The following is a 24,350-nucleotide window of genomic DNA, read 5'->3' as shown; positions in this document are numbered from 1 at the left end:
TTTGAAAAAAAATATCAATTACAAAACACTTTAGAAAAATTTTAGCCTTTAACTCATTTCAATTGATAATATAACACAACGTTTTAAATTAAACCAATTATTTTTTAAAATAATTTAAAATTTAAAGACTGTATAATAAGTATAAACATTTCAAGATTATGATACAAAGATGATCAAGATGAAATACTGGGTAAATAAGTTCCCTAAAAAATACAAACAAGAGAAAAAGAAAACTGGGTAAATAAATTCCCTAAAACAATACAAAGAAGAGAAAGATTAATTAGAGCCTATCCTACATGTCAGTACTGAACTTTCATGAGGAAGTATATTTAATAAAATATACTACTATGGAATTTTGTAAATTCCAAGTATGACTCTAATTTGTTATAATTGTGAGCTATCACTCCCACAAAAACAACTGGTGAAGGAAAAAAAATATGTTGACTATTGTGACTGGGTGGAAAGTTCCTAGATGTCTGTAAGGCAATGTGATAGCAGACTCTAGTATCGGACCACAAAAACAAAAGTATGCAAAAGGTTTTACAAACATTTGTTGTTGCAGTCATAAGGTTTTTATATCGCAAACAAGTAGGTCAGATAATCGAGTCCAGCCGTATGTGGTTCATGCCCACACCTCTAAAAAAATCACACCTACTTGTCTACCAAAAATCCAAAGTATTGGACAGCAAAGAAAAAATAAAATGCAAAATGGGTTAAAAGCCCAGAAGAAAACTATAACCTAATTACATATGGCTTATGGCACAATATGCAATGAAAGATGAGAACATGGGACATAATTGCTCTGAAAAACCTAATTACCTAATATGATACCTGAAAAAAATAGACATGATTAAAATATGTAATACATGATGAAAAAATATACCGCAAGCAAACAATTATTTACACAACAATGGATAGATTTTAGAAAAGTTAAGTTTTATCAACAAATTAAAGATTAGGAAAATAAGCTACTATTTCAACTTCTAATATTATTTCAGAAAAAATACAAATTTAAATGACTATGGACAAGATTGGTTAAGATATGTATCATAGAAGAAATTTACTGAATATTACACAAAGACAGGAAAGAATCGAAAATTGAAAAGATTAAGGGCCAAGAAAAATAGGCTATAGGAAAGAAAAAAGATACAATTATGGACTCTTACCATACGTAGTATTTACGGTCATTGCTATTCTGAATCCCGGCATGACACAGGATTCCTAATCATTGTGTGTTGGGGAATACCCTTTCATCATGTGACTCACAGTCATCATCTTGTAAATAAGCAACTTGAAACAACCTTTGAATACTAATACATCAATGGAAACTTTGCGTTTTGTTTTCTTTAAGAACATGATTTTATTATTCATGGGTTCATTTGTTTCAAAAAGGCTGTTTTGCCTACAAAAGTTAGTCATGTTCACTTGAGAATGCATTGCATACACCTTTTCAATTCTCAGTTGAAAGTTGAACTCATCAACTTGACTCAAAGCAAGATTCATTTTGTTTACATTATTCCTAACCTCCATAGAAACCTGTCTCATGTAAATATTCACTTTGTTCATAGTTTTCCTAACCTTCAATGTAGCAATATTACTTTCATCATAGTTGACTTTCAGTGAAGACAACTCCCTACCTACTTCTTTACTCAATTCTACACTTTCACTATGGTTGACCCTTTCAACAACAGTAACTAGGCCTACATTGTCAGAAACTTGAATGAGTTGATCTTGTAACTTAACACTACTATCATCCTGCTTCAATTTGTTTTCATCTTCATGATTATCTTTCACTGTTTCATTTGCATTTTTCAATAGAAGGTTTATACTAACCTGCTCTAGTCTTATGCTAGCAAATTCTTGCTTCATCTCATCAAACCTAGCATTAAACATAGCATTTTGATTTTCAAACATTTGGTCTAACTTAGCATCTTGCTTATCAAACAGTTGTGTTAAGGCAGCTATTAATTCATCATCAATTTTAATATTTTTCATATTGTATGCCATTTTGCTAGTCTGCACAGATAATATTCATTAGGACTTGATCTCTCTTGAACCGATTTCCCACTCAGCAGTATATCATTCATAACCTATCAAGATATCTATCCTACTAATAATTTTTATAACCAGGGATTTCATAGTGTACCATTTGGGACATATTTATTTTGTAATTCGGTCCCACCACAGGGGTAACATTTGCCGTGCTACCAATTTTTCCTTAAACGGTTGGAATAGCATTTAACACCTATCAACCTAAGAATAGTTGTCGGCTCCAATAAAATAGATTCTTGATAAACTGTGAATGGATCTATTGCCTATGAATGAGAAATCCAGTTTTCAGAGCAAATTAACTTATAATCTTCAGATGAAAATACACAAAATACAGAAAGAGAAAATATCTTAAGACTAATTATTTCAAGTAACTACGAACTAAAATACTTATCTAGTTTACAGTTGAAACACAGTGGCTATTGGCTTAGATACAGAAAAACAAATTATCCACAAGATAGAACACTATAAACTGTTTAAAACTCAATTAAAACATTAATAAATTCACTTAAACAGACAATAATCAGAGCACAAAATTACAACACAACAGCCAGCCATGTTTTTCAGAAGAAGAAAGAACAGGAAAAACTACAAGCCAGAACAGAGAGACCTCAAAAATTCATTGTCCACGCTACAGCCACGTCACCACAAAATTATAATTTACAAGTTTAGAATTCACATTCTACATCTGTTCTCAATAAAACTTTATTTTAAAATGTTATTTTAAATTTTATATATATATCGATTTAAATAAACGATTTATTTAGTAATTTGTTAACCCTGCCTCGGTGACACCATGGAACAATGCAACAAACATTTACGATAATAAATTCTCCGTCAAAAAGTTTGTCCGTCTATTGATAACTCTGACATTTACTATAAAGTTCCATAGGTCTCGAATTGAAGATTCGATTCCAATGTGAGAAGAAAAATGTAATATTACAGATTGAAGTTGATTGAGGTTCTTCGGTCTATCTAACTCAGTACTATGTCAGCTCTAGCTCTCTCCTCATGTGACCAGAAAACTATATTATCTCATTTCAACAGTACGAATCAATTGACCAAAGAGACAAAAGATAAGGATATTATTTATTCATGTGATATATTTTGTGAAGTGAAGAACTACAAGACTTAACCTGTTTTGGACTAGTGTGACCCTATCTAAATTTGGGAGAGAAATAGCACAAGGTTATCTTATTTTTCCACTCCCTATTATTTTGATGATGTACTTATTGTATAAATGGATAGAGAAAGAATAATTTGAAGATTGAGAGAGAAAATTGAGATTTCTCACAATTATTGAAGGAACAAATAGGAACCGGAAGTTCGACGTTAATAATTACCGGTAATTAGCACAGGAAGTAAGGTACTTCTTACTCGAGGGATATCAATAATTCATTCACTGATTCGCCTTTCAATTGGAAACTCTGAAGAGATTAAGTTGATTGGATTAAGTATTCTAATAACTTATTAACGTATTTTCTATTATGTTTTTATATGAAAAAGTTCTTTCAAACGAAAGGGTACTATGGAATAATATTATTTCAACTATAAATCAACTATATATCAGATATTTATTAACTTATAAATTTAGAATTTGAAGTTTGTTTTTGGTCCTACAAAATTATTTCTTCAGAATGTGAATACTTCCTTTTTTAGTAATAATAATGTGAAATATTTCTTCCATGTTTGATTTTGAAGCATCTAAATTTGAAAATTCATGTTGTGAAAATGATTAAGGACTGAAAATTTTGTGAAGTGGACAACTATATGAACACAAGACTCAACCTATTTCGGACTATGTGTAACCTTATCCAAGTTAGGGAGCGGAATAGCACAATGTTACCTTATTTTCCTCTTCCTATCATTTCGAAGATGTATAATAAGCTGGGCTCAGCCTACACCAAAGTTATCAACAAAATGTTAATAACTAAATCCATATAGATACCATTAGATTGAACGGAACTTGACAAACACATATGTTCACCATGTGTATGATAAGTTATGTTCAAACTAATAGAATCTATAAGGATTCAGTTATTAACTTTGGTGTAAACCCGACTTCAGTACATCATCAAAATGATAGGCAGAGAAAAATGAGGTAACCTTGTGCTATTCCTATCTCAAAGTTAGATAAGGTTACACATAATCCGAAATGGGCTAAATCTTGTAGTTGTTGTAAAGTTAATTAAACGCAGTTTTAATTCATCAATCAATTAATATCGTATCAATCAATCTATACAACTGAATATCAGAATATTCATCCACTAGTTCAATCCAGAATTTCAATCTTGAAATAGGGAATAAGGCTGGAGCAAGTAAAGTGCCATGATCTTCTAAAATTAAACCTGTTCCACAATGGTTTCGATTTAAATAATAATATTGTTCACTAAAAGGAAGATGCAACCAAGCAAATTGGTTTTGAAATTAGATGGGAGACACAATTTTTCTATCAAGATCATATCACCAAGGAAACGAGCAACATTGCAAATATCCAATCTACATGAACGCTAAAACCACAAGAAACATACAAGCTACAATCGTTGATTTTTGTCCTAGTTTGTAGAATGCCATGATGTGATTACTAAAGCTAAAGTTGTATGAAAATCAAACAACCGAATTAAAATTAATTCCTGAATTAATTTCACACTTTAATTTTCTCTATATACATTTCCCAAAACGTTATGGTATCTATAAAGGTGCGTAGAGATATACGCGCCGCGAACATGAGCAATTCACTTTCAATTTGCCGACTATATCTGTATTTTTACAGAAATGGTAAGATACAGATATGAAAAGCTTGGCATCAGCTGATTAAAAGTGAATTGCTCATGTTCGCGGCGCGTATATCTGTACGCACCTTAAGGATCGAGAGTACTCTTGTGGATTTGTGTTCGGCGAATAGGAAAAGGATTTGGGAAGGATGAATTTCAGGATTATGACCGGAGACAGCCGATAGATAGTAAGACATCTTTTTAGTGGTGTGTTCGTTGAGAGTGAGATAGACATAATGTTGGTGAGGAAGGATGAAATGAGATGAGAGGAAAACATCTGTTGGTGAGACATATTTTTAGTAATATGATCGTAGAGTGAGATAGAGATATAGTAAGGAGAGTAAGGAGGGATAGAATGAGACAGATGTCATCTGACGGTGAGTTTTTCACTCGTGTGTTTGTAGAGAGTGAGTAAGAGATAGTGAGAGTGAGGAAGAATAGAATGAGAGGGAAGACATCTGTTGGTGAGACGTATTTCTAGTTATATGTTCATAGAGTGAGGTAGAGATATGGTAACGAGAGTGAGGAAGGATAAAACGAGATAGAAGACATCTGATGGTGAGATGTTTTTGTCAATTATTGAGACAGAGATAGCAAGAGTAAGGAGGGATAGAATGAGATAGATGTCATCTGACGGTGAGACGTTTTTTCAAGTATAGTGAGGTCCACGTTATAATGACGTGGAGAATCATAGGAAAATAACTTTGCCGAACCTATGTCTTGTCAATGCCTTCTATAGACTGTAGCTGATACAGGTTTATTGATGTAATATTAACGGTTGATTCTCGTTTAAAATAATCAATTACATTTTCAATAATTTCATAATGAATTTTCATAATTAAGATGAAATATTTTGATAATAAATGATCAATTCTACATTGTTGAAAGACGATCTGACAGCAGAACAAAGCGAGAAAGAGATAGTGCTATCCGCTTTGTTGAATGATAGTCAAGGATAGCAATACCATTGCTAATCAAACACTGCTATCATAACGTGGACCTTACCATAGTGTATTTGTAGAGAGTGAGATATAAATAATAGGGTTGAGAAAAGATAAAGTGAGATAGAAGACATCTGAGTGTGAGACGTTTTTTTTTATGGTGTATTTGTAGAGAATGAGATTAGATTACGAGATTAGATTTCTTTATTTATGTATGTTACAATATTTACTGGCTTATACACTAATTTACATTAAATGACGATAATGCTTGTTATTCAACGAATTTTACAAAGTATAAATAATTGATCAATGAGCAGAATGCAATTAGAGTAACAATAATATAATAATGTAATTCAACTCCATAAATCGGCGTTGTTTCAACAAATAATTGTCGATTTTCCAAGAAGGATATAAAATATCCTTCCCATCAACACACGACCGGGTTAATGAGATGGAGATAGCTAGAGTATGGGTTGATAGAAGGAGAAGAATACATCTGTCGTAAGTAGAGTGAGATAGAGATGAATTGGGTGAGGAAGCATAGAGTGAGATAGAAGATATCTGAGTGTAAGACGTTTTTTAATGGTGTGTTTGTAGGGAGTGAGATGGAGATAGCTAGAGTAAGGATGGATAGAGGGAGAGAAAGACATTTGTCGTTCGTAGAGTGAGTTAGATAAGGCTTAGGTGTAGAAGCATAGAGTGAGATAGAAAACATCTGAGTGTAAGATGTTTTTTTAATGGTGTGTCTGTAAAGTGAAATAGAGATATTGTGAGTCAGGGAGGATAGAAGGAGAGGAAGATATCTGACGTGTGTGTCTCTTATGTTGCAGTGGAGTATGATGAACCCGAATATAGGCTGACTCAGCATCTGATGGCCGCTTACGACCCATCTGTCAGACCGGCCGAGAATTTTTCCGAACCTCTCAAAGTGGTCTTTGGAATTTCTCTTCATCATATTATCGATGTGGTAAGTATGTGTACTAAGCTATGTTGGCAATTCGATACTCCATTTCTCTCCTTGCATGTTTTCCTGAATAGCGTTCTCTTCCTCTTCAATCAGATGAGTTTTTTCCGTTCTTCTGAATTTTTTCTATGATGAGGAACACGTTTTACAATATTACAATAAGGGCCAGCTTCCGAGCTCGGGATTTAGCTAAGTTCTGGACTTTAACTGGTTTTAAACTCTGGATTCATAAAATTGACTTTCCGAGTCAGAGCGTTAACGTAGTTGAGGACTTGTTGATAGACTCTGGAGTTTAGAGATCATGTTAGACCCTGGAGTTTATAATTTCGCTTTCTGAGTGGAGGGCTTATAAGTCCTGAACTTGAATTAGATTCTCACCTCTTTCCGAGTCAAGGATTTATCAAAAATCGTTAAGTCCCGGACTTAAAACAGCGTGATTTCAAACCCTCGACAGGATTCAAATTCAAGTTCTAGACTTAAGTGAGCAAACACAATTCAGTTATTGTCTTGGAGTAGATAAAAAGCCAAATAGATGTCAAGCAGTACCTAAATTATTTGGATTAGTCCACCTAAATTCATAATTTATAGTTTGCAAGTTCATTTGGGATAAAATTGTATCAGAATTATGTGTAAAAAACTAACCTCATTTCACGACTGTAACATAATCTAAAAATGTTCAAGCAAAATAATACAAGGATTGCATTATTTCAAATTACGACTTAAAACAGCATGATTTCAAACCCTCGACATGATTTAAATTCAAGCTCTAGACTCAACTGAGCAAACACAATTCAGTTATTGTCTTGGAGTAGATAAAAAGCCAAATAGATGTCAAGCAATACCTAAATTATTTGGATTAGTCCATCTAAATTCATAATTTATAGTTTGCAAGTTCATTTGGGATAAAATTGTATCAGAATTATGTGTAAAAAACTAACCTCATTTCACGACTGTATCATAACCTAAAAATGTTCAAGCAAAATAATACAAGGATTGCGTTGGAATTTATATTCCAATCTTAATGTTATTAATCAATGTCGTATCCAACATAATAATAACAATTATAAATTATTATTCCAGTTTTTTTTTCAAAATAAGTGAGTTTTCAAACTCAATAGCCTAATAAAATGTTTATTCCAAAATCAATGGTTAGGATCAATGATCAATAATAGCATAACGTAAAATGAAATGTTTATTCATTCACCTTTCAAAGGTTTTGCTTTGAATAAGCCTACAAAGAAATCGAAAAGTATTTTTACAAAATAGCTTTTAGAGCATTCTCATTTGAATTGTCCCGCTGTAATCAGCTGTTTCCGTTTTGCTATAATGCCAACAATACAACAGCAAAATATTGTGAATTTCCCTCATGTTTACTGCGTTAAAGTCCTGGACTCAAATTAGTCGAGAACTTGATAGACTCCAGAGTTTAGAAGATGAAATCGTGACTCAAAAAGTCAATTTAGACCCGAGAGCTTATTTTAGGCCTGGACTCTGTAAGTCCCGAACTCATAGATCCTGAGCTCGGAAACCGGCCCTGAAAATGACACTCATTCTATAACATTGGTAGATAGAATAATAGGGAAGTCCATGTGCTATTTTTCTTCCAAACTTATAGGTGACCAAGTCCAAGATGGGGTTAGAATTTCACGTGTGAAATCTTGTTATAATGGCAGTGTTTGATTAGCAATGGTATTGCTATCCTTGTCTATCATTCAACAAAGCGGATAACGCTATCTCTTTCTCACTTTGCTCTGTTGCCAGATCGTCTTTTAAAAATGTAGAATTGATAATCAATTAACAAAACATTTCATCTTGATTATGAAAATTCATTATGGAACAATATAATTTCTTGCTTAATAAAATATGATTCATTATTTCAAACGAGAAGGACCAGTTAATATTACATCAATAGACCTGTATCAGCTACCGTCAAGAAGGCATTGACTGGACAGAGAGGTTCGGCAACGTTGTTCTGCTATCTTTCTCCACTGCAATTATAAAGGTGCGTACAGATATACGCGCCGCGAACATGAGCAATTCACTCTTAATCAGCTGATTATGTCTGTATTTTTACGGAAACGGTAAGATACAGATATAAAACGCCTGGCATCAGCTGATTAAAAGTGAATTGCTCATGTTCGCGGCTCGTAAATCCGTATGTACCTTAACGTGGACCTCACTATTATAAAGTCAGTTCATGATTAACATTAGTTTCTATTAATTATTCATTTGCAACTCACTCAGGGTCTCTTTCTCCAAAAAATTTAATCTTAAACTCTGGTTTTAACCACCATCTGACTCAATTAAAACGCATTATAATTAATGCGACCACACATTGATTGTAGGTAAATAAAAATAGGAATCCAAGGACCCTCTTGTGAAATTGTTTACTCACAACTTGTCTTGGCTATGATGTCATTATCACGTGATTGATAAAGTGATTTAAATTCAAGAGTAGCCAAACGAAAAAATACAATTGATTGTAAGGTATGATAGTTGAAACAACTTTGGAGGAAGCGACCCTTTATCACATTTAGATCCAGTTGCAGAAAAGCCTATTGAATTTTAATCATGATTGATCTCCATTAGAACTAATCAGAGAATTTTCTATTAGAAGAGTAGGCTTCTCTGGTTGGTGGTTCTCGAGGTACACAATAATGATTGAAATATTTAACAGGCTTTTGTGCAAACGAATTTGAGAGTTGCTGTTATTAGCATCACTAAAAGGGAGAATTTTCTTGAGAAGAAGGTTTCTCTGATTGGTTCTTGTGACATTTCAAATTTAAATTCATTTAATCAGGATTTAGAAGTTGATTGGAAGTTTTGTAAACTATTGAGCAACCGGCAGTATGGATTTGATTATATGCTAAATTGTATATTATTGGGGAATATGACAGTGCGATCTGCTAATTAGTGCTGTCAGTGCAATCTACAATTGTGCAATCAGAGAAGCCGTCTTATCAAAAAGACCTTCTCTGTTTGGCTCTCGTAAAGTTAATAACGGTTAATATTTAGCTGGCTTTTGTGCAACCGGCACTAAGTAGCAGATCGCACTGTCATATTTCCCAATAATATACCATTTAGCACATAATCAGATCCATACTCCCGGTTGCTCAACGGTTAACAAAACTTTTAATCAACTTCTAAATCCGGATTAGATAAATCTAAATTCGAAATGTCACGATAACCAATCAGAGAAGTCTTCTTATCAAAAAAATTTCTCTTTTAGTGATGCTGATAACAAATCCGTTTGCACAAAAGCCTGTTAAATATTTCAATCATGATCGGGTCTTAGTTTCATAAGTGAGAAGAAAAAGTTTATTTCAATTCAATGTTTCATAATTATCCATAATAATACAGTATAAAGATGCAGTGATAGTAGTTTTAATTTTTCTGCTCAAAATTTTAAAGTTTATTTCAATATAATTGAAACTTTCGGATTGTTTAGTGTTATTTCCGGCTCTTGTCAACCCTTCGAAATTCAAAATTCATCAGTCATATCTCGAATACGTATTCTCTGAGTGTTAATCTTTGGTGAAAACAGAAATTTTAAACTTAACCTCACTTTGGACTATTTATGTGCCAAAATCAAGGAATTGAAGAGGTTTTGGGCAATTGCCTGTTTCTCTTCCCAAATATCGTGTTTGTGACTGTTCTAATAAATAAATAAATAAATCGGCTTATACATGCACGGAATAGGAAATACACGAATGACGCATCATCACGTCTGAACTACTGGACTGGTTAACTCGAAATTTTGCATATTATAGATTCTTTATTTACCGAGAATGGTTAAAGGCCTATTAAAATTCTTCAAGATTTCATTACGGGATAGGAAATAAACGGATTTCCTATCACTTCTGAACTACTGGACTGATCAACTTGAAATCTTGCATATAGATTCTCAATTCACCAATGATGCTAAGAAGCCTAGTTTGAATTCTCCAAGACTTCAGTAGATCAAGTTTTTAATTTGTCAAATTTTTATTAGACCTTTGTGAAGCTCGGGCTACCGTATATTGCTAAATAGAGCATTATGCTATCTCCCCTCTAAGTTATCACTTACAATCCGCTAATCGAGCACAGGAATATCAATGATGGAACAATAATTACGAATTCTAAACAGGACTAAAACCAAGTAAAGTAAACTCTGCAGAGTCCTGTAAAGGTGAATTCCTTTGCAGTTCACGAATATGTAAATACTGTGGTATTCAGTTGGGATAAGAAAATGAATCTTTCCCAGTTTTCCCTTGAGGAAAATCATCCTCATCTTCCTCCATCAACAGAGGCAGGCGGAAAACTTCTATTTGTAAAGAGAAACGTTTCGCAAAGAATTTTCTTCTGTCAGATCGTTTCAGAGATTTTCAGTTTCAGAACAGATTTTCAAAGTTTCCATTCTTACCGCTTGATTTGAGGCAAGGTTTCTTGTGCATCGAATACTACATTTTCAAGTTTTGAGTTATTATTCACAAACTTTATGTGGGAATTGATTCATGTGTATGACTTGTGTGAAACTGTTCTGTATTCACAGTTTTAATGAAACTTTAAATAGGAAGTTTATATGGGAACTGACTGGCCAATAGGATTGCGAGAAATTTGTAATGGCCGTCTTCATCAATCGATGCTCTGGCCTGACAATAATTTTTTCTTCATTATCTTCTGACCAACAGCTATGGTGATGAGGATTGTTTTAGAGTCTGTAAAAATAATAATAATAATCAATTTATTTGTTCACATTAATCATACAAATAGAGTTGAGCCAACAAACATAGTGAAAAAATAAGCTCTCTACATAACAATATACAATAAACAACAATATTACACAATTTTGATGGTTAAGGTTACAAAATTTCCTATGAGAATTAAATAGCTTCTGATCACTCTCAAACAAGATCACATATCATTTGTCTTATTTCTAATGCTTTAACCACAAAGATGAAAACTCTGTTTATTCTTTGCCCCGTCAGATTCGACAGTAATACCATTAACCTGTCCTCATTATTCACTACATTTCGACAATATATATCCAGAAATTGAATTCTACATCCTCCATACATGGGACAGCGCAACAAAAAATGTTCCACAGTTTCTAATTGCCCGTAATTACAAATAGGGCAGTTTCTAGTCCCTTATCTGATGCTAGTCGCAGCTGGGTTAGAATTCTAGTTTTTGCAAATGGTATATTCATCCTAAGCTGCTCTCCTAGAATTAAAAGAGGATTCATTTTTCTATAAAGGGGACAGGTTGCTGAATGCAACACTAATCTTTGATCTTCAAGAAATAGAACTCCTGCATACCCCTCCAAAATACCTGTCAGAGAGTAAAAAAGTATCCCATCAAGAGAAAACTCATTCGCTATTTCCAACTGATACCCGGACAAAGCTATGTGTATTTTTATCTGAACCCACCAGTTATCCGATGTATTAGCTGCCTCCGTCGACTCATCTGCTGCCAAGCTTGCCAGTGTCTTTAAACAAATAGAAGGGTACCTATTGTTAGGCATAGACAGCACTCTTCTAAGAAGAGGGAGGCCTCTACAAAGTACATCAAAGTTTAGTTTGATTATATTTGTCTCTAAACTTACTCCCCAACTTGGCGTGCATTGGCTCAAAAAGAATAGCTCTTTCAAGAATTGTAATTGAGCCCTCTCTAATACTTCAAGGTTGTGGAGCCCCCATACTTCCGAGCCGTACATCAAAGCGGGTAGAACGACAGAATCGTGAAGCTTCATCCTACTATCCCATACATTTGACTCAGCTTTTCTGAGAATATTCATCACTGATTCTCCAGTAGGATTGCAAGTAGGATTGCAATAGGATTGCAAGAAATTTGTAATGGCCGTCTTCATCAATCGATGCCTTGGCCTGTCAATCATTTTTTCTTTATTCATCTTCTGACCAACAGCTATGGTAATGGGGATTGTTTTAGAGTCTGTATTGAGAGTTCGGAAGCTAAATTTTCTCTGTCATGTATTTCTTGATTTATCCTTCCAGCAGCTATGAAAATGAAGATTCGATAACACTGTTCTAGAATCTTCATTGAGAAGTGGGAAGCTATTTTATTCTCTGTCTAGTATTTTTTCAGGTATAGGAGTCTGTTATTGTTGTCACAGAGCTGAAGTTTATTGAAAGCATTGTTGAGTTTAAGAGATTTTCTATAATATTAGGTCCACGATATAATGACAATATCCCTTCTATAAGGGATGGAGAAAGATAAGAGAACATCGTTGCCGATTCTTTAACTTCTCTAGAATACAGATGATACTGGTATATATATGACTCAATATCAACTGTTCTCATTCTTGTTTGAAATAATCTATTATATTTCATTCGACAAGAAAAGTTATTTGTCAAAGATTATGAAATATATTTTCATGATCAAGATTGAATTTTGTTGATTGATCAAATTTCTGCATTGTTAGAAAAAGATCTGGCAACGTCGTGGAGCTGTAAAAGGATAGCGCTATCTGCTTTCGAGAATGATAGACAAGGATAGCAACACCAACGAATCAAAATACTTCCATTATAACGTGGACCTCACTATAGAGCTATTCTAGCTTTGAGAGTTTTTGAGCTATATTCTTGAGTTATAGAACTGATTATAATTCTTGTCACAGAGAAGTGAAAACTCTTTCAACCCCTTTCCAACTGCTTCTCTAATTGAATGAAAACGAATTGATATTGTAAAAACCACTAATTTATCTAATCAATTTGAGATACTAGTTTCGGCTGTTACACTATCATTAATAGCCTATCTTGTAGCTTCTCCGAATATTTCTTCTTGCTCTTTCTAGAAACAAAGATTAGGCTATATCCTGTTCCGACTCACATCTAGCTAAGTACGGTATCCAAATAAATCTACAATTTTGGTAAATTTCTCATTATTGCTAGGTCTGCCAACCTTAACCTAACTACTGACTGATAATGATAGATTTTCAATGGAATCCTCTCTGCTGACATTGTTTGGACATGCTCCCTCCAATGATGCCGATTTTCCGCAACTCTCTTATTCATGCTGTGGATATTCAATACTTTTCCAGGATTTTTCCATTCATTAATTGATTGATGATTGATTGATTGATTGAGTACTTTATTTATGTAGATTACAATAATACTGGCTCATACACTTATACAATAGCTTACAATGCAGCAAAGTTTTAGATAAATTTGCATAACATGAACTAAGAAAATAATATCATTGAACTGTACAATGCAAAAAAGCAATTTGGAATTGCAAGTTCTATACAAGATAATATTGTAATGCATCTACATAAATTGGCGAAGCTTTGGACATATCAATGTCCATTCTTTGGAGAGAATATTAAAAATATCCTGAAGATGAGAGTTGTCCTCCTTATTGTTTCCTCCGAAAGTCAATTGTTTGAAGAATTATATAAAGAAATTGAATTCTTCCATATTAGAAAATATCCGATCATTTCTGAAATGATCTATTCTGTCACACCCCTTTGTTCAACATCATTTCTGTCTGTTCCATTGCCTAACTCAAAGGAATATATCCTGGTTCAATTGTGCACTTGGATCTTCAGAAGTGAACCCAATATTTGTCCCTGAATTTCGGCTGAGGAAATATTGTATCTGACAGGGGTTTACCAAACATTTCATCATCGATATCAGAGTACACAATATCTCAGTCGAGAGAAAATTACGATCAAAACGACAGTAAACAAGATACCAAGAGGACATTATGATCAAAACGACAGTAAACAAGACCTCAAGAGGATATTATGATCAAAATCAGAGTAAACACGATCTCAGTCAGAGGATAATATGATTCCGATGGTGCAATACGTCGAGTAAGTGTTGACATTCAGAGGAGATTCAGAGAAGGAACATAATCAATCAATCACATTCATGTCTATAGACTGTGTAGTGCTCATACATACTGCTCAATTTACCTAGAATGTATTCTAGGTACATTGATACTACTGTAGCATTGTATTTGTTAAACAGTACATGATTCGATCTGATGACTGTCTGCTACCTTTATATCAGAAATAGGTCATGCTATTTAGGTTTGTTCAATGAAAGACAGTTAGAAGTATTAGGCTAGTTCCACACTCATTCGGTTCGGTTCGGTTCGTTTCGTTTTCGGCAAACTCCGATAAGTGTGAAACGGTGATTCGGTTCGAATTCGGCTCCGCATAGCACCGAACGCCCGCTCTACACGAATAGGTTTTATCATATTCGAATTCGTTGCTAGAAAACCGGAAATAAAAACAAAGTCTTTTACACACGCTCGCTTTTTACTTTCCTTGCCCTATTACCATAGGTAAGGGAAGTATTGTTTTCCGAAAAAAATAAGGTACCCCAATTTCTAGATTTCTTCACGTTACAAGGTCTCCTGAGTCCAAAAAAGTAGTTTTTGGGTATGTGTGTGTGTGTGTGTGTGTGTGTGTGTGTGTGTGTGTGTGTGTGTGTGTGTGTGTGTGTGTATGTGTGTGTGTGTGTGTGTATGTATCTGTGTACACGATATCTCATCTCACAACTAACGGAATGACTTGAAATTTGGAACTTAAAGTCCTTACAATATAAGGATCCGACACGAACAATTTCGATCAAATGCAATTCAAGATGGCGGCTGAAATGGCGGAAATGTTGTAAAAAACAGGGTTTTTCGCAATTTTCTCAAAAACGGCTCCAACGATTTTGATCAAATTCATACCCAAAATAGTCATAGATAAGCTCTATCAACTGCCACAAATCCCATATCTTTAAAAATTCCAGGAGCACTGCACCATCTATGCAAAGTTTGATTCCAGATTCCCAATTATCAGGCTTCAGATACAAATTGAACAAAACAATTCAAGTGGAAAAGATTGAGCTTAAAAATCTCTACAATTGATTTCCAGTAACATTTATACCTAAAATTGAAAATGAGCTCGAAATTCGAGAAAATAAGATTATTCAATTTGAAAACTGTTGTCAAGTGTTGATTCTATTAAATCATTCACTATGGAGAGATAGCAGACTTCATGTGTCTGCAGCGTTATTGTCCTGTCACCAGCTGGCTTAGATCTTTGAATAGTAGACTTGAGATGCGCGGGATCACTAGCGTCAAGTCATCAATTTTCATAACGGCAAGGAAAGATAATTATGTGAGTGCGCCACACCAGATTTATTTTGTTTTTACTTTAACCTGATATCATGAATATCTATTTGAAAATCTTTCATGTCAAAATCACATGGGGGTCTATCTACACGAATCCTGAGAATTACATACTGATTTAATACTGTTTTTGAACAGCAGTAGTATAATTCCTTCCACAGTATCAACAATGTAGCAAAATTGCCTTGAAAGTATGGCTAAGGGTATGGAGTAATAAAGAATATATATTTCTCTGTGGTATAGTTGAAGCTTAAATATAGCTTATATATGGGTACAAATATTGATCGTGTACAATAAGTGATTGCTTAAATTTCAACGTGAGAATAACAAGTTGCAAGATGTCACAGTGAAAGCAAAAAAGAGGGCACAATCAGACAATCAAAAATGTACATTATACAGAGTTGATGAGAATTATGGGAACAGCTTAATGTTTCTTTAGCTTTCTAACTGAAAGTTATTTTCCAATTAGAATATGATCCCCTATGAAATTGTCATTGTAAAAGAAAAATTTATCTGTTTCCATGATTTTTAAGAAATCTGTTCCAGTGTATTCCTACTTTAGGGCCTCTCTGTAGGCCAATATTTCTAATAAATATTTCATTATTTAATAACTAATAATGTATGTGTTTGTTACTAATGTATTATATTGATACTTCAATCACATTTGTATAAAACTGGAGAAAAGAAAGCATATATTGAAACATCTTCGAATGTAACATTTATGGGGAAAAATCCAGGACCCTCTATCCTTTGGGGGTATTCCTCCCCCCCTTATAACTCTTGGTTTTTGCCCCCCTTAGCAGTTTGTTGAAATGGCGCCACTGCTACTGGATTGATCAACTTCAAATTTCATAGATTCACAATTCACCGATGATGATTATAGGGATTATACGAGATTTCAGTACGTCAAGTTTTTAGTTTGTCAAGTGTTTCAAATTGGCCCTTGCAGAGCACGGGTCACCTGCTTGTTTTGCATAGAAAATAACAGTTGATATTACATCTATATATATATATATATATATATATATATATATATATATATATATATATATATATAAAAGCGGAATGGCACTCACTGACTGACTCACTCACTCACTCACTCACCCACTCGCAGAACTAAAAATCTACCGGACCGAAACCGTTCAAATTATGTAGGTATGTTCAGTTGGCCCTTTAGAGGCGCACTAACAACGGATTTGGAAAAATTTCCAAAGATACGCCCAAAATCTGCGTTTTTCCAGCGTTTTGTTTTTTGCCTCTTCTCAGATTTATCGAGAACAAATGAACGGAGATTGTTCAAATTCAGTACAAAAGCTAAGCTAGGGTGTAATAATGTTGTGTTAGAAGGGATTTGAAATAACGTCAGTGATACGCCAAAAATCTGCGTTTTTCCAGCGTTTTTTGCGCTTTCTCAGCTTTATCGAGAACAAATGAACAGAAAATGTTCAAATTTACTACAGAAGCTCAGCTGGGGTGTAGTAATGTTTTGTTAGAAGGAATTTGAAATAACGTCAAAGATACGCCCAAAATCTGCGTTTTTTGCGCTTTCTCAGCTTTATCGAGAACAATAATGAACAGAAAATGTTCAAATTTACCACAGAACCTCAGCTGGGGTGTAATAATGTTGTGTTAGGAGGAATTTGAAATAACGACAAAGATACGCCCAAAATCAGCGTTTTTCTCAGCTTTTCTGCGTTTTCTCAGAACTTTGACTTTCTGATGGAATGAAGCATGCTGAAATGAAAAATGCAGGCGAGCGAAGCGAGCCCGCTGATCTCATTTTTGGATCATCCAGTCGGGGGTCCAGGGGGCGGAGCCCCCTAGCTAGACCGATATGGCGAGCGAAGCGAGCTTGACGGCTAGTCAGATATACTGGTATCAGCCAACCTCTATAGAAGACAGTGGAAAGGCAGGGTATTGGAAACGCTTTTCTCATATCTTTTTCCACTACCATTATAATGTGAACTTCACTTCATCAACTTTTCATGATCTCCTTTGATCTACTGATGAAATAAAACCTCAGAAGCTTTAGAGTGGAAATATACAGAGGGAGTATTCAAAGTACAAAGCAACAAGGGTTCATGATACATAGAAAATTCTAGCAAGCTTAAATAGTTAATTGTGTTTTCACACCTGATTGCTTTCTGCCATTTTGCAGCTTCACTTTCAACTCTTCCAGACGTTAATCTCTGCTAAAGTGTTGCTCTCATTGATTTCCCATCGCTTTGAGAATTAGTTTCCAGGCTCCTAAGAGAAAAGTCACCTTTTTTCATTTTTCAATTTGCCTTTGAGAGTGAAAGTAGTGATAAATAATCATAAAATCAATGACTTTCAAGATTGCGCAGTTTTCAATTTTCATTATTGTTCCATTGATATGATCGTGGGGAATATCTTATTATTCTTGGAAGAGTGGTGAGATATCGTCATAGAGAAACAATAGCGTGAATGGATATGCCATGGTAAAGGGCGTTTATGTCGCAACTTTCACTGTTATCTCAAGCCGAATACTGTCGATTATTGTAGATTTTTACTGTTTTGGCCGGGTGAGATTGTATGAACGGCACAATATGAGAGACTACCAACGTCACATAGCTGTATGGGAAAGAATTACATGAACTAGCGGCTTGAGATAATAGAAAAAGTTACGATATAAACACCCTATACCATGGGATATCTACTTATGCTATTGTTTCTCTATGATATCGTAGAGGATGAAAAATTTTATTATTTCAAAACTTTCAAATTTGTTCTTTCCATTTGATCTTATTCTTCCATAATTTTTACTTCTGTCTTCTCGAATAGGTGCTTTTCATCCGTACTGTAGATCCATCTCTCAAACCAAAGCTTATCTTTCAAGCTTTGAAGCCAATGAATTGATTTTTCAACTGAAACTTCAACATCTGTTTCCTCCATAAACATTGAATCTGATATTTTGCTGATATTTCATTTCTACATACTGATCTAGAATGGAGTGAAGTGATGAATGAATGACATTAATATTATTATTGACAAAGTTAACGAAGAGTACAAAAGAAAAATCTGGTGTGGTGCACTCACACAACTTTCCTTGCCGTTATGAAAATTGATCACCTCACGCTAGTGTTCACGCGCATCTCAAATCTACTATTCTAAGATCAGAGCCAGCTGGTGACAGGACAATAAACAGATAGGTCTGCTATCTCTTCGTAGAGAATGATTTAATAGAATCAACAGTTCCCAACAGTTTGCAATTGAATAATCAAATTTTCTCGAATTTCGAGCTTATTTTCAATTTCAGGTGAAAATGTTACCAGACATGAATTGTAGAGATTTTTATGCTCAATCGTTTCCACTTGAATTTTTTTGTTCTAATTGTATCTGATGCCTTATAATTGTGAATCTAGAATCAAACTTTGCATAGATGGGGCGCAGCTCCTGGAATTTTTACAGATATGGGACTAGTGGCAGTTGATAGAGCTTATCAATGACTTTCTAAGGTATGAATTTGATCAAAATCGTTGGAGCCGTTTTTGAGAAAATCGCGAAAAACCTGGTATTGACAACATTTTTGTCATTTCAACCGACATCTTGAATTGCATTTGATCAAAATTGTTCGTGTCGGATCCTTATAGTGTAAGGACCTTGAGTTCCAAATTTCAAGTCATTCTGTTAATTGGGAGATGAGATATCGTGTACACAGACGCACATACACTCATGAGCAGACATACACACATAATTATAGAGCAATACCCAAAAACCACTTTTTTGGACTCAGGGGACCTTGAAACGTATAGGAATTTGGAAATTGGGGTACCTTGATTTTTTTGGAGAGCAATACTTCCCTTACCTATGGTAATAGGGCAAGGAAAGTAAAAATAGTTTCAATAGTCGTAATTTGAGCACATTTATTTGTACTGTATCACAATAACACTAAATCCATTACTTTTTAACACTATATACTAAGAAAATACCTCATCAAACCCAATTACACTAAGCACTCCTTCACTTTATAACACCATGTACTATGCAAATACCTCACTAACCCAATATAAAGTTCAATTTTAAAGCTTGGAATTTTGCCATCAACAGAATAATCTAGAAAATTGTACAGTTACTGTATAAGAAACTATAGAAAAATCTAGCATTTCTAGATTCAAGGGAGTACCAGGTGGAAAATTATTCCTAAAAGTCTCCAATATTTATTAGAAGAATTATTTTGAGAATCGTCCAGGAAATATCGATATCCCCAAGTAAATTGATAATGTTCCTGGGACCGGCTTAACATGACTATTTATCCTCCAAAGAATTACTAGTAGTTCTGCGAACAGTAGACCTCGCTCATGAATACAACTTTCAATCTGATGAGAAGGGCCAGTAAAGTAAGTACAGTATATGGTGAAGATTTAGCCATGTCATCTATTATTTTCTCCAATGAAAGTGCTAGAAACACTGTTTGCAGGGACACCGGACTTATCAAGGAGGTACCTTTATATCTTCTCCATATATTACAACTTTTCTAATAATTAATTATTTAAAAATAATTTTTCCAATTAATTTGATAAATCAATTAGATAATAATTAGATGATTCAATTTAATTATTCTATATAATCATTATGATAATTTCATAATGATATATTATTAGGATAAGATAAAACAATTAGTATCATCTGCAAAAAAAAAACTGGTCTGAACTATATTTGAACCTGGGTCCTACAGTGTGATAAATAACGCTCTAACCAACTCGGACATCACTGCCTGGTAACAATGGATGCGAAAAAGTAGGAACATGAATTGCTGTATCTTCAAAGATACGAAAAAGTAGCTTTTGAGGTTAGTCTACGGTTTTTTAAATATTACGAAAAAACCGGAGGTCTCACCGAAAATCGTTGCACATACGTTCCTGCGCCTTGTTTCAAAGTACTAAAGTGCGAGATAAATTACTTTCAACACGGCTCTTTCTCGAAGACGGAGAGGTCCGATGCTCTATCCTCCACTAATCACTCCCACTACCTAGCAGCATTCTCCTTCTTTTGGGTCTGAGTGAGAGAGCTTTGTAACGCGACGCGGCAACACTCCCCTCCATCTATTGCTGGCAATGTTCCAAGTAGTGCACTGGTCAGCAGGTATATTGGTTTGTGTATGTTACAGAGATGTTTTCATCACAAGAACATGAAGCAAAATGACACGGCGCATCCAATTGTGCTCAGGATGTCCGTCTGTGTCTACGCTACAAACTGTGGAGGGAGAAATGGGTTTCTCCTCTTCATGTTAAAAGTAATTGAATTGTTTGGGATTGAAAGTGCACATGTCCTTAAATTTAAATTTTCAATCAATACAAAAAAATGGTTTTATTCACATTGATGCAAATTTCATCACTTGGAGTATTTATTGATGAATAATAGGCCTTCAGATATTACAAAACACGTTATGGAGTTGAAATATTTGAAATTTCAACTTATAAAGAATTAAATAGTGATTTGTGAAAAAATGAAGATGTGCACTTTCAATTCTAAACAATTCAATTTATCTCGCACTTTAGTATACCAAATTTCATCCAAATCGGACAATAACTGCGACTGTAACTGCGGTACAAACAAACAAACAAACAGACAGAAGCCAGAGTCTAGTATCTTCATATTTTCGAGTTACATGAAGCTATATTTATTTCGAAAACTATAGTAATTTCATTCACAATAAACATGATTGTCAAATATATCTATTTAATCGTTCCCCAAGAAGTTAACATGAATGAAAGTCTATCGACGATTGTTGAAATCTGAGTGCTCCACTTAGGAAAATGTGTGGGAGACGGAATTTCCACAATACCTGATGGAAGAAAGAATTTTCCGACGGTGCTCTTGACAAAGTATTATTGAAACCGTCTCTTGGAGAGCAAACCAACGAGATTTTTCCAATAATTTCCTCAAAAGCAACACTCATGAGGATGAATGCCTTCACGCTATTCACAGTCGTATCTGGGAAACTCATACTTTGACAATATTTTCATTCCGTAACAGTGTTATTGAATTTTATTGTTCAATGGAATTCTATCGAGTGTGTGTATTGGATACGTTCCAGTGGAGAGCTTTCAGGACAAATATGAATTTGTTGCTTCTTAAACAAGTTGAGAATATCCGCCTTTTGTTGGATTCTCTTTTCGGAAATTGGTTCGGCTTTCAGCAGTATATCATACTTATCACAACAGAAGAAAAAGTTAATAATAATAATTTTGATTGGATCCCTTTTGTCCCAAACTTGCTTGTTCAGTTGGTGGAGTAACGTTGAAACTAGAACTGAAGCAAATGCAAAACTTGGCTTAACTTCTATTCCAATCCTAGGAAAACAACTAGCTTAATTCGATTGGCTCCACACTTTTTAGACCGATAACTGTATTGGATCAGTTAGACTCGCTCCTACTGGTTTTTGATCCATCCACATTCAAAATTCCTTGTTAGTATAGTAGTATATTAGTATATATACAGTACATTAGTCGTAGTCGAGCAGTCGTACAGTAAACATCTAAATTAGTGAGTAGAGTAGCTTTCAATAACAGTGGAAAGTAGGTCAATAGAATAGTGTTAGTTTAACATCAGCTATATAGTGTAGTACCATCAACATTATAGTGTGGTGTCTTTTCAACAAATGCAATCATCAAAAAAACCACCATATGGAGTGATTCCAGAATACGAAGAAGAGGAGGACAAAGAAGAAGGAGAGGCGTTTCAACAACAAAAACAGGACCAGGAGGTGGAGCTGCAAAAAGGTAATAATATGAATACTATAAGTGAAGTTATGGCCAATGAATTCAAAAAGGATATTGAGGAACTATATAATAAACTCTTGGATTTTAAAAAATGGGCTGCAGTTGAATATGAGAGAAAGAAACTTTTAAGAGTAGATTATGATAGATTTTCAGAGATGTTAGTTGAAACAACAGAATCTGTCGTTAGAATCGAAACAAGGGCTATTACTATCAGTCAGTTGACAGAAAATCTCAATTCAGGTGCGCCAAAGTTAGAAGAAACAATAGTCAGCTTAAATAAAAAAATGCAGGAAATCAGTAATAAACCACCCAGTTTTGCTGAAGTGATTAAGTTACCAAAGAAGGCATCAACAGCAGAAAAAATAGGAAACGTAAGAAGAATCCAACCTAAAGAGCATGTACTTCATCTAAAACCTACAAAATTGGAATTGGTAGGAGATAATGAGAAGCAGAGTAGTGAAAAAATAAGGAAAAGTCTGAAGGAAAACATTCCAAAGAAAGAAAATATAAGAGTGAAGAAAACTGTTAATGTTCGAGGCGGCGGCCTTCTTATTGTTCTGGATACATTGGATGATAAGAAAAAAATACTAACAAACAAAAGCTTACAAAAAGGATGGATAAAAATCACGGAGCCTGCAAACAAGAAGCCAAGGATAATCTTGTACGATGTCCCATCAGATTTAAATAAAGAGGAGCTGTCAGAGATCATCTATGAAAAGAATTTCTATAACTCTGGAATCCAAAAAGAAGATTTTGTCAAAGGCTGCGTCCCATCATTCAAGTTAGGCCCAAGAGATAAAGATACCCTTCATTGGGTGTTTGAATGCGATCCTGAAATAAGGAAGTTGATAATTAACAAGGTAAAGCTGTTTATCGACTTTACATGCTGCAAAGCCAGCGACTATACTGTAGCTCAGAGATGCTTCCGGTGCCATGGGTTTAATCACGTGATGAAGCATTGTAAAAAAGAACAAGATGTCTGCGGGCACTGTTCAGTTATAGGACATAATTCCAAAAACTGCCCTTCCGAAAAGGAAATTCCAACTTGTGTAAATTGTAAAAAGAATAATAAGCCAGCTAATCATAAAGCCAATGACGCAAAATGCCCATGTTATAGAAGAGCACTGCAACAAGTTATTGATAGAACGAACTATGGGATTGCTTAAAAAAATGAAAAATAGGATATTGAAAAAAGAAACTCTAATTAAGCCTAGCATCAATAGAAGAGAGCCGTCGACTATTGAAAAATCTCTAAAAAGGATAAGTAAGTTACATGTAAATAAACAAACGTCAAAAAGTAGAGTATCATTAATTCAGAATTACGGCGAATATTCCGATATTAATTTAGCGTTTGCTTACGTAGGAGAAAATAAGATTCGAGTCTCAGATGGATTCTCGCACGTACTAAAGTCAAAATCGCTGACGCTAGAGGAGTGGTGTAGCCTTGAGCCAATTAGTCTACAAAACAAATGCTCGGCGATCTTACTGAAAACAATCAACACGCCTGACAGTAAACAATTAATTCGGAATTACTTGTTGCCAGTAAATAATTATAATGCTCTAGAAGAAATTAAAAAAGTGCTATTGGAAATAAATGAATGGGCATCAATGAATTATCCACTTGTCGTAGGCATAGATGAATTCAGCCAGCTAGCAGAATTATCCTCAATTGATTTACTCAGTTTTATCTTATCAACTAATCATTTGAAATATATATTTTATCATAGGGGCAAAAACAGCATGAATTTTCTCA

The 24,350-nt window shown here is 34.4% G+C and overlaps 1 protein-coding gene across 1 annotated transcript in view; it reads left to right on the top strand.

Annotated features, from left to right (window-relative positions):
• LOC111051520 (neuronal acetylcholine receptor subunit alpha-7-like) overlaps nt 1-24,350 on the top strand; it is a 271,196-nt gene that overhangs the window by 145,409 nt on the left and 101,437 nt on the right. Inside the window, exon 2 of the mRNA XM_039426189.1 lies at nt 6,595-6,731. Within this exon, the coding sequence (XP_039282123.1) occupies nt 6,636-6,731 (96 nt within the window). The 5' untranslated portion in view covers nt 6,595-6,635. The remainder of the gene's footprint in view (nt 1-6,594; nt 6,732-24,350) is intronic.

The sequence above is a fragment of the Nilaparvata lugens genome, chromosome 4 (assembly GCF_014356525.2).
Source record: "Nilaparvata lugens isolate BPH chromosome 4, ASM1435652v1, whole genome shotgun sequence".
Lineage (NCBI taxonomy): Eukaryota > Metazoa > Arthropoda > Insecta > Hemiptera > Delphacidae > Nilaparvata > Nilaparvata lugens.
This window is presented reverse-complemented; position numbering and strand designations above follow the sequence as displayed.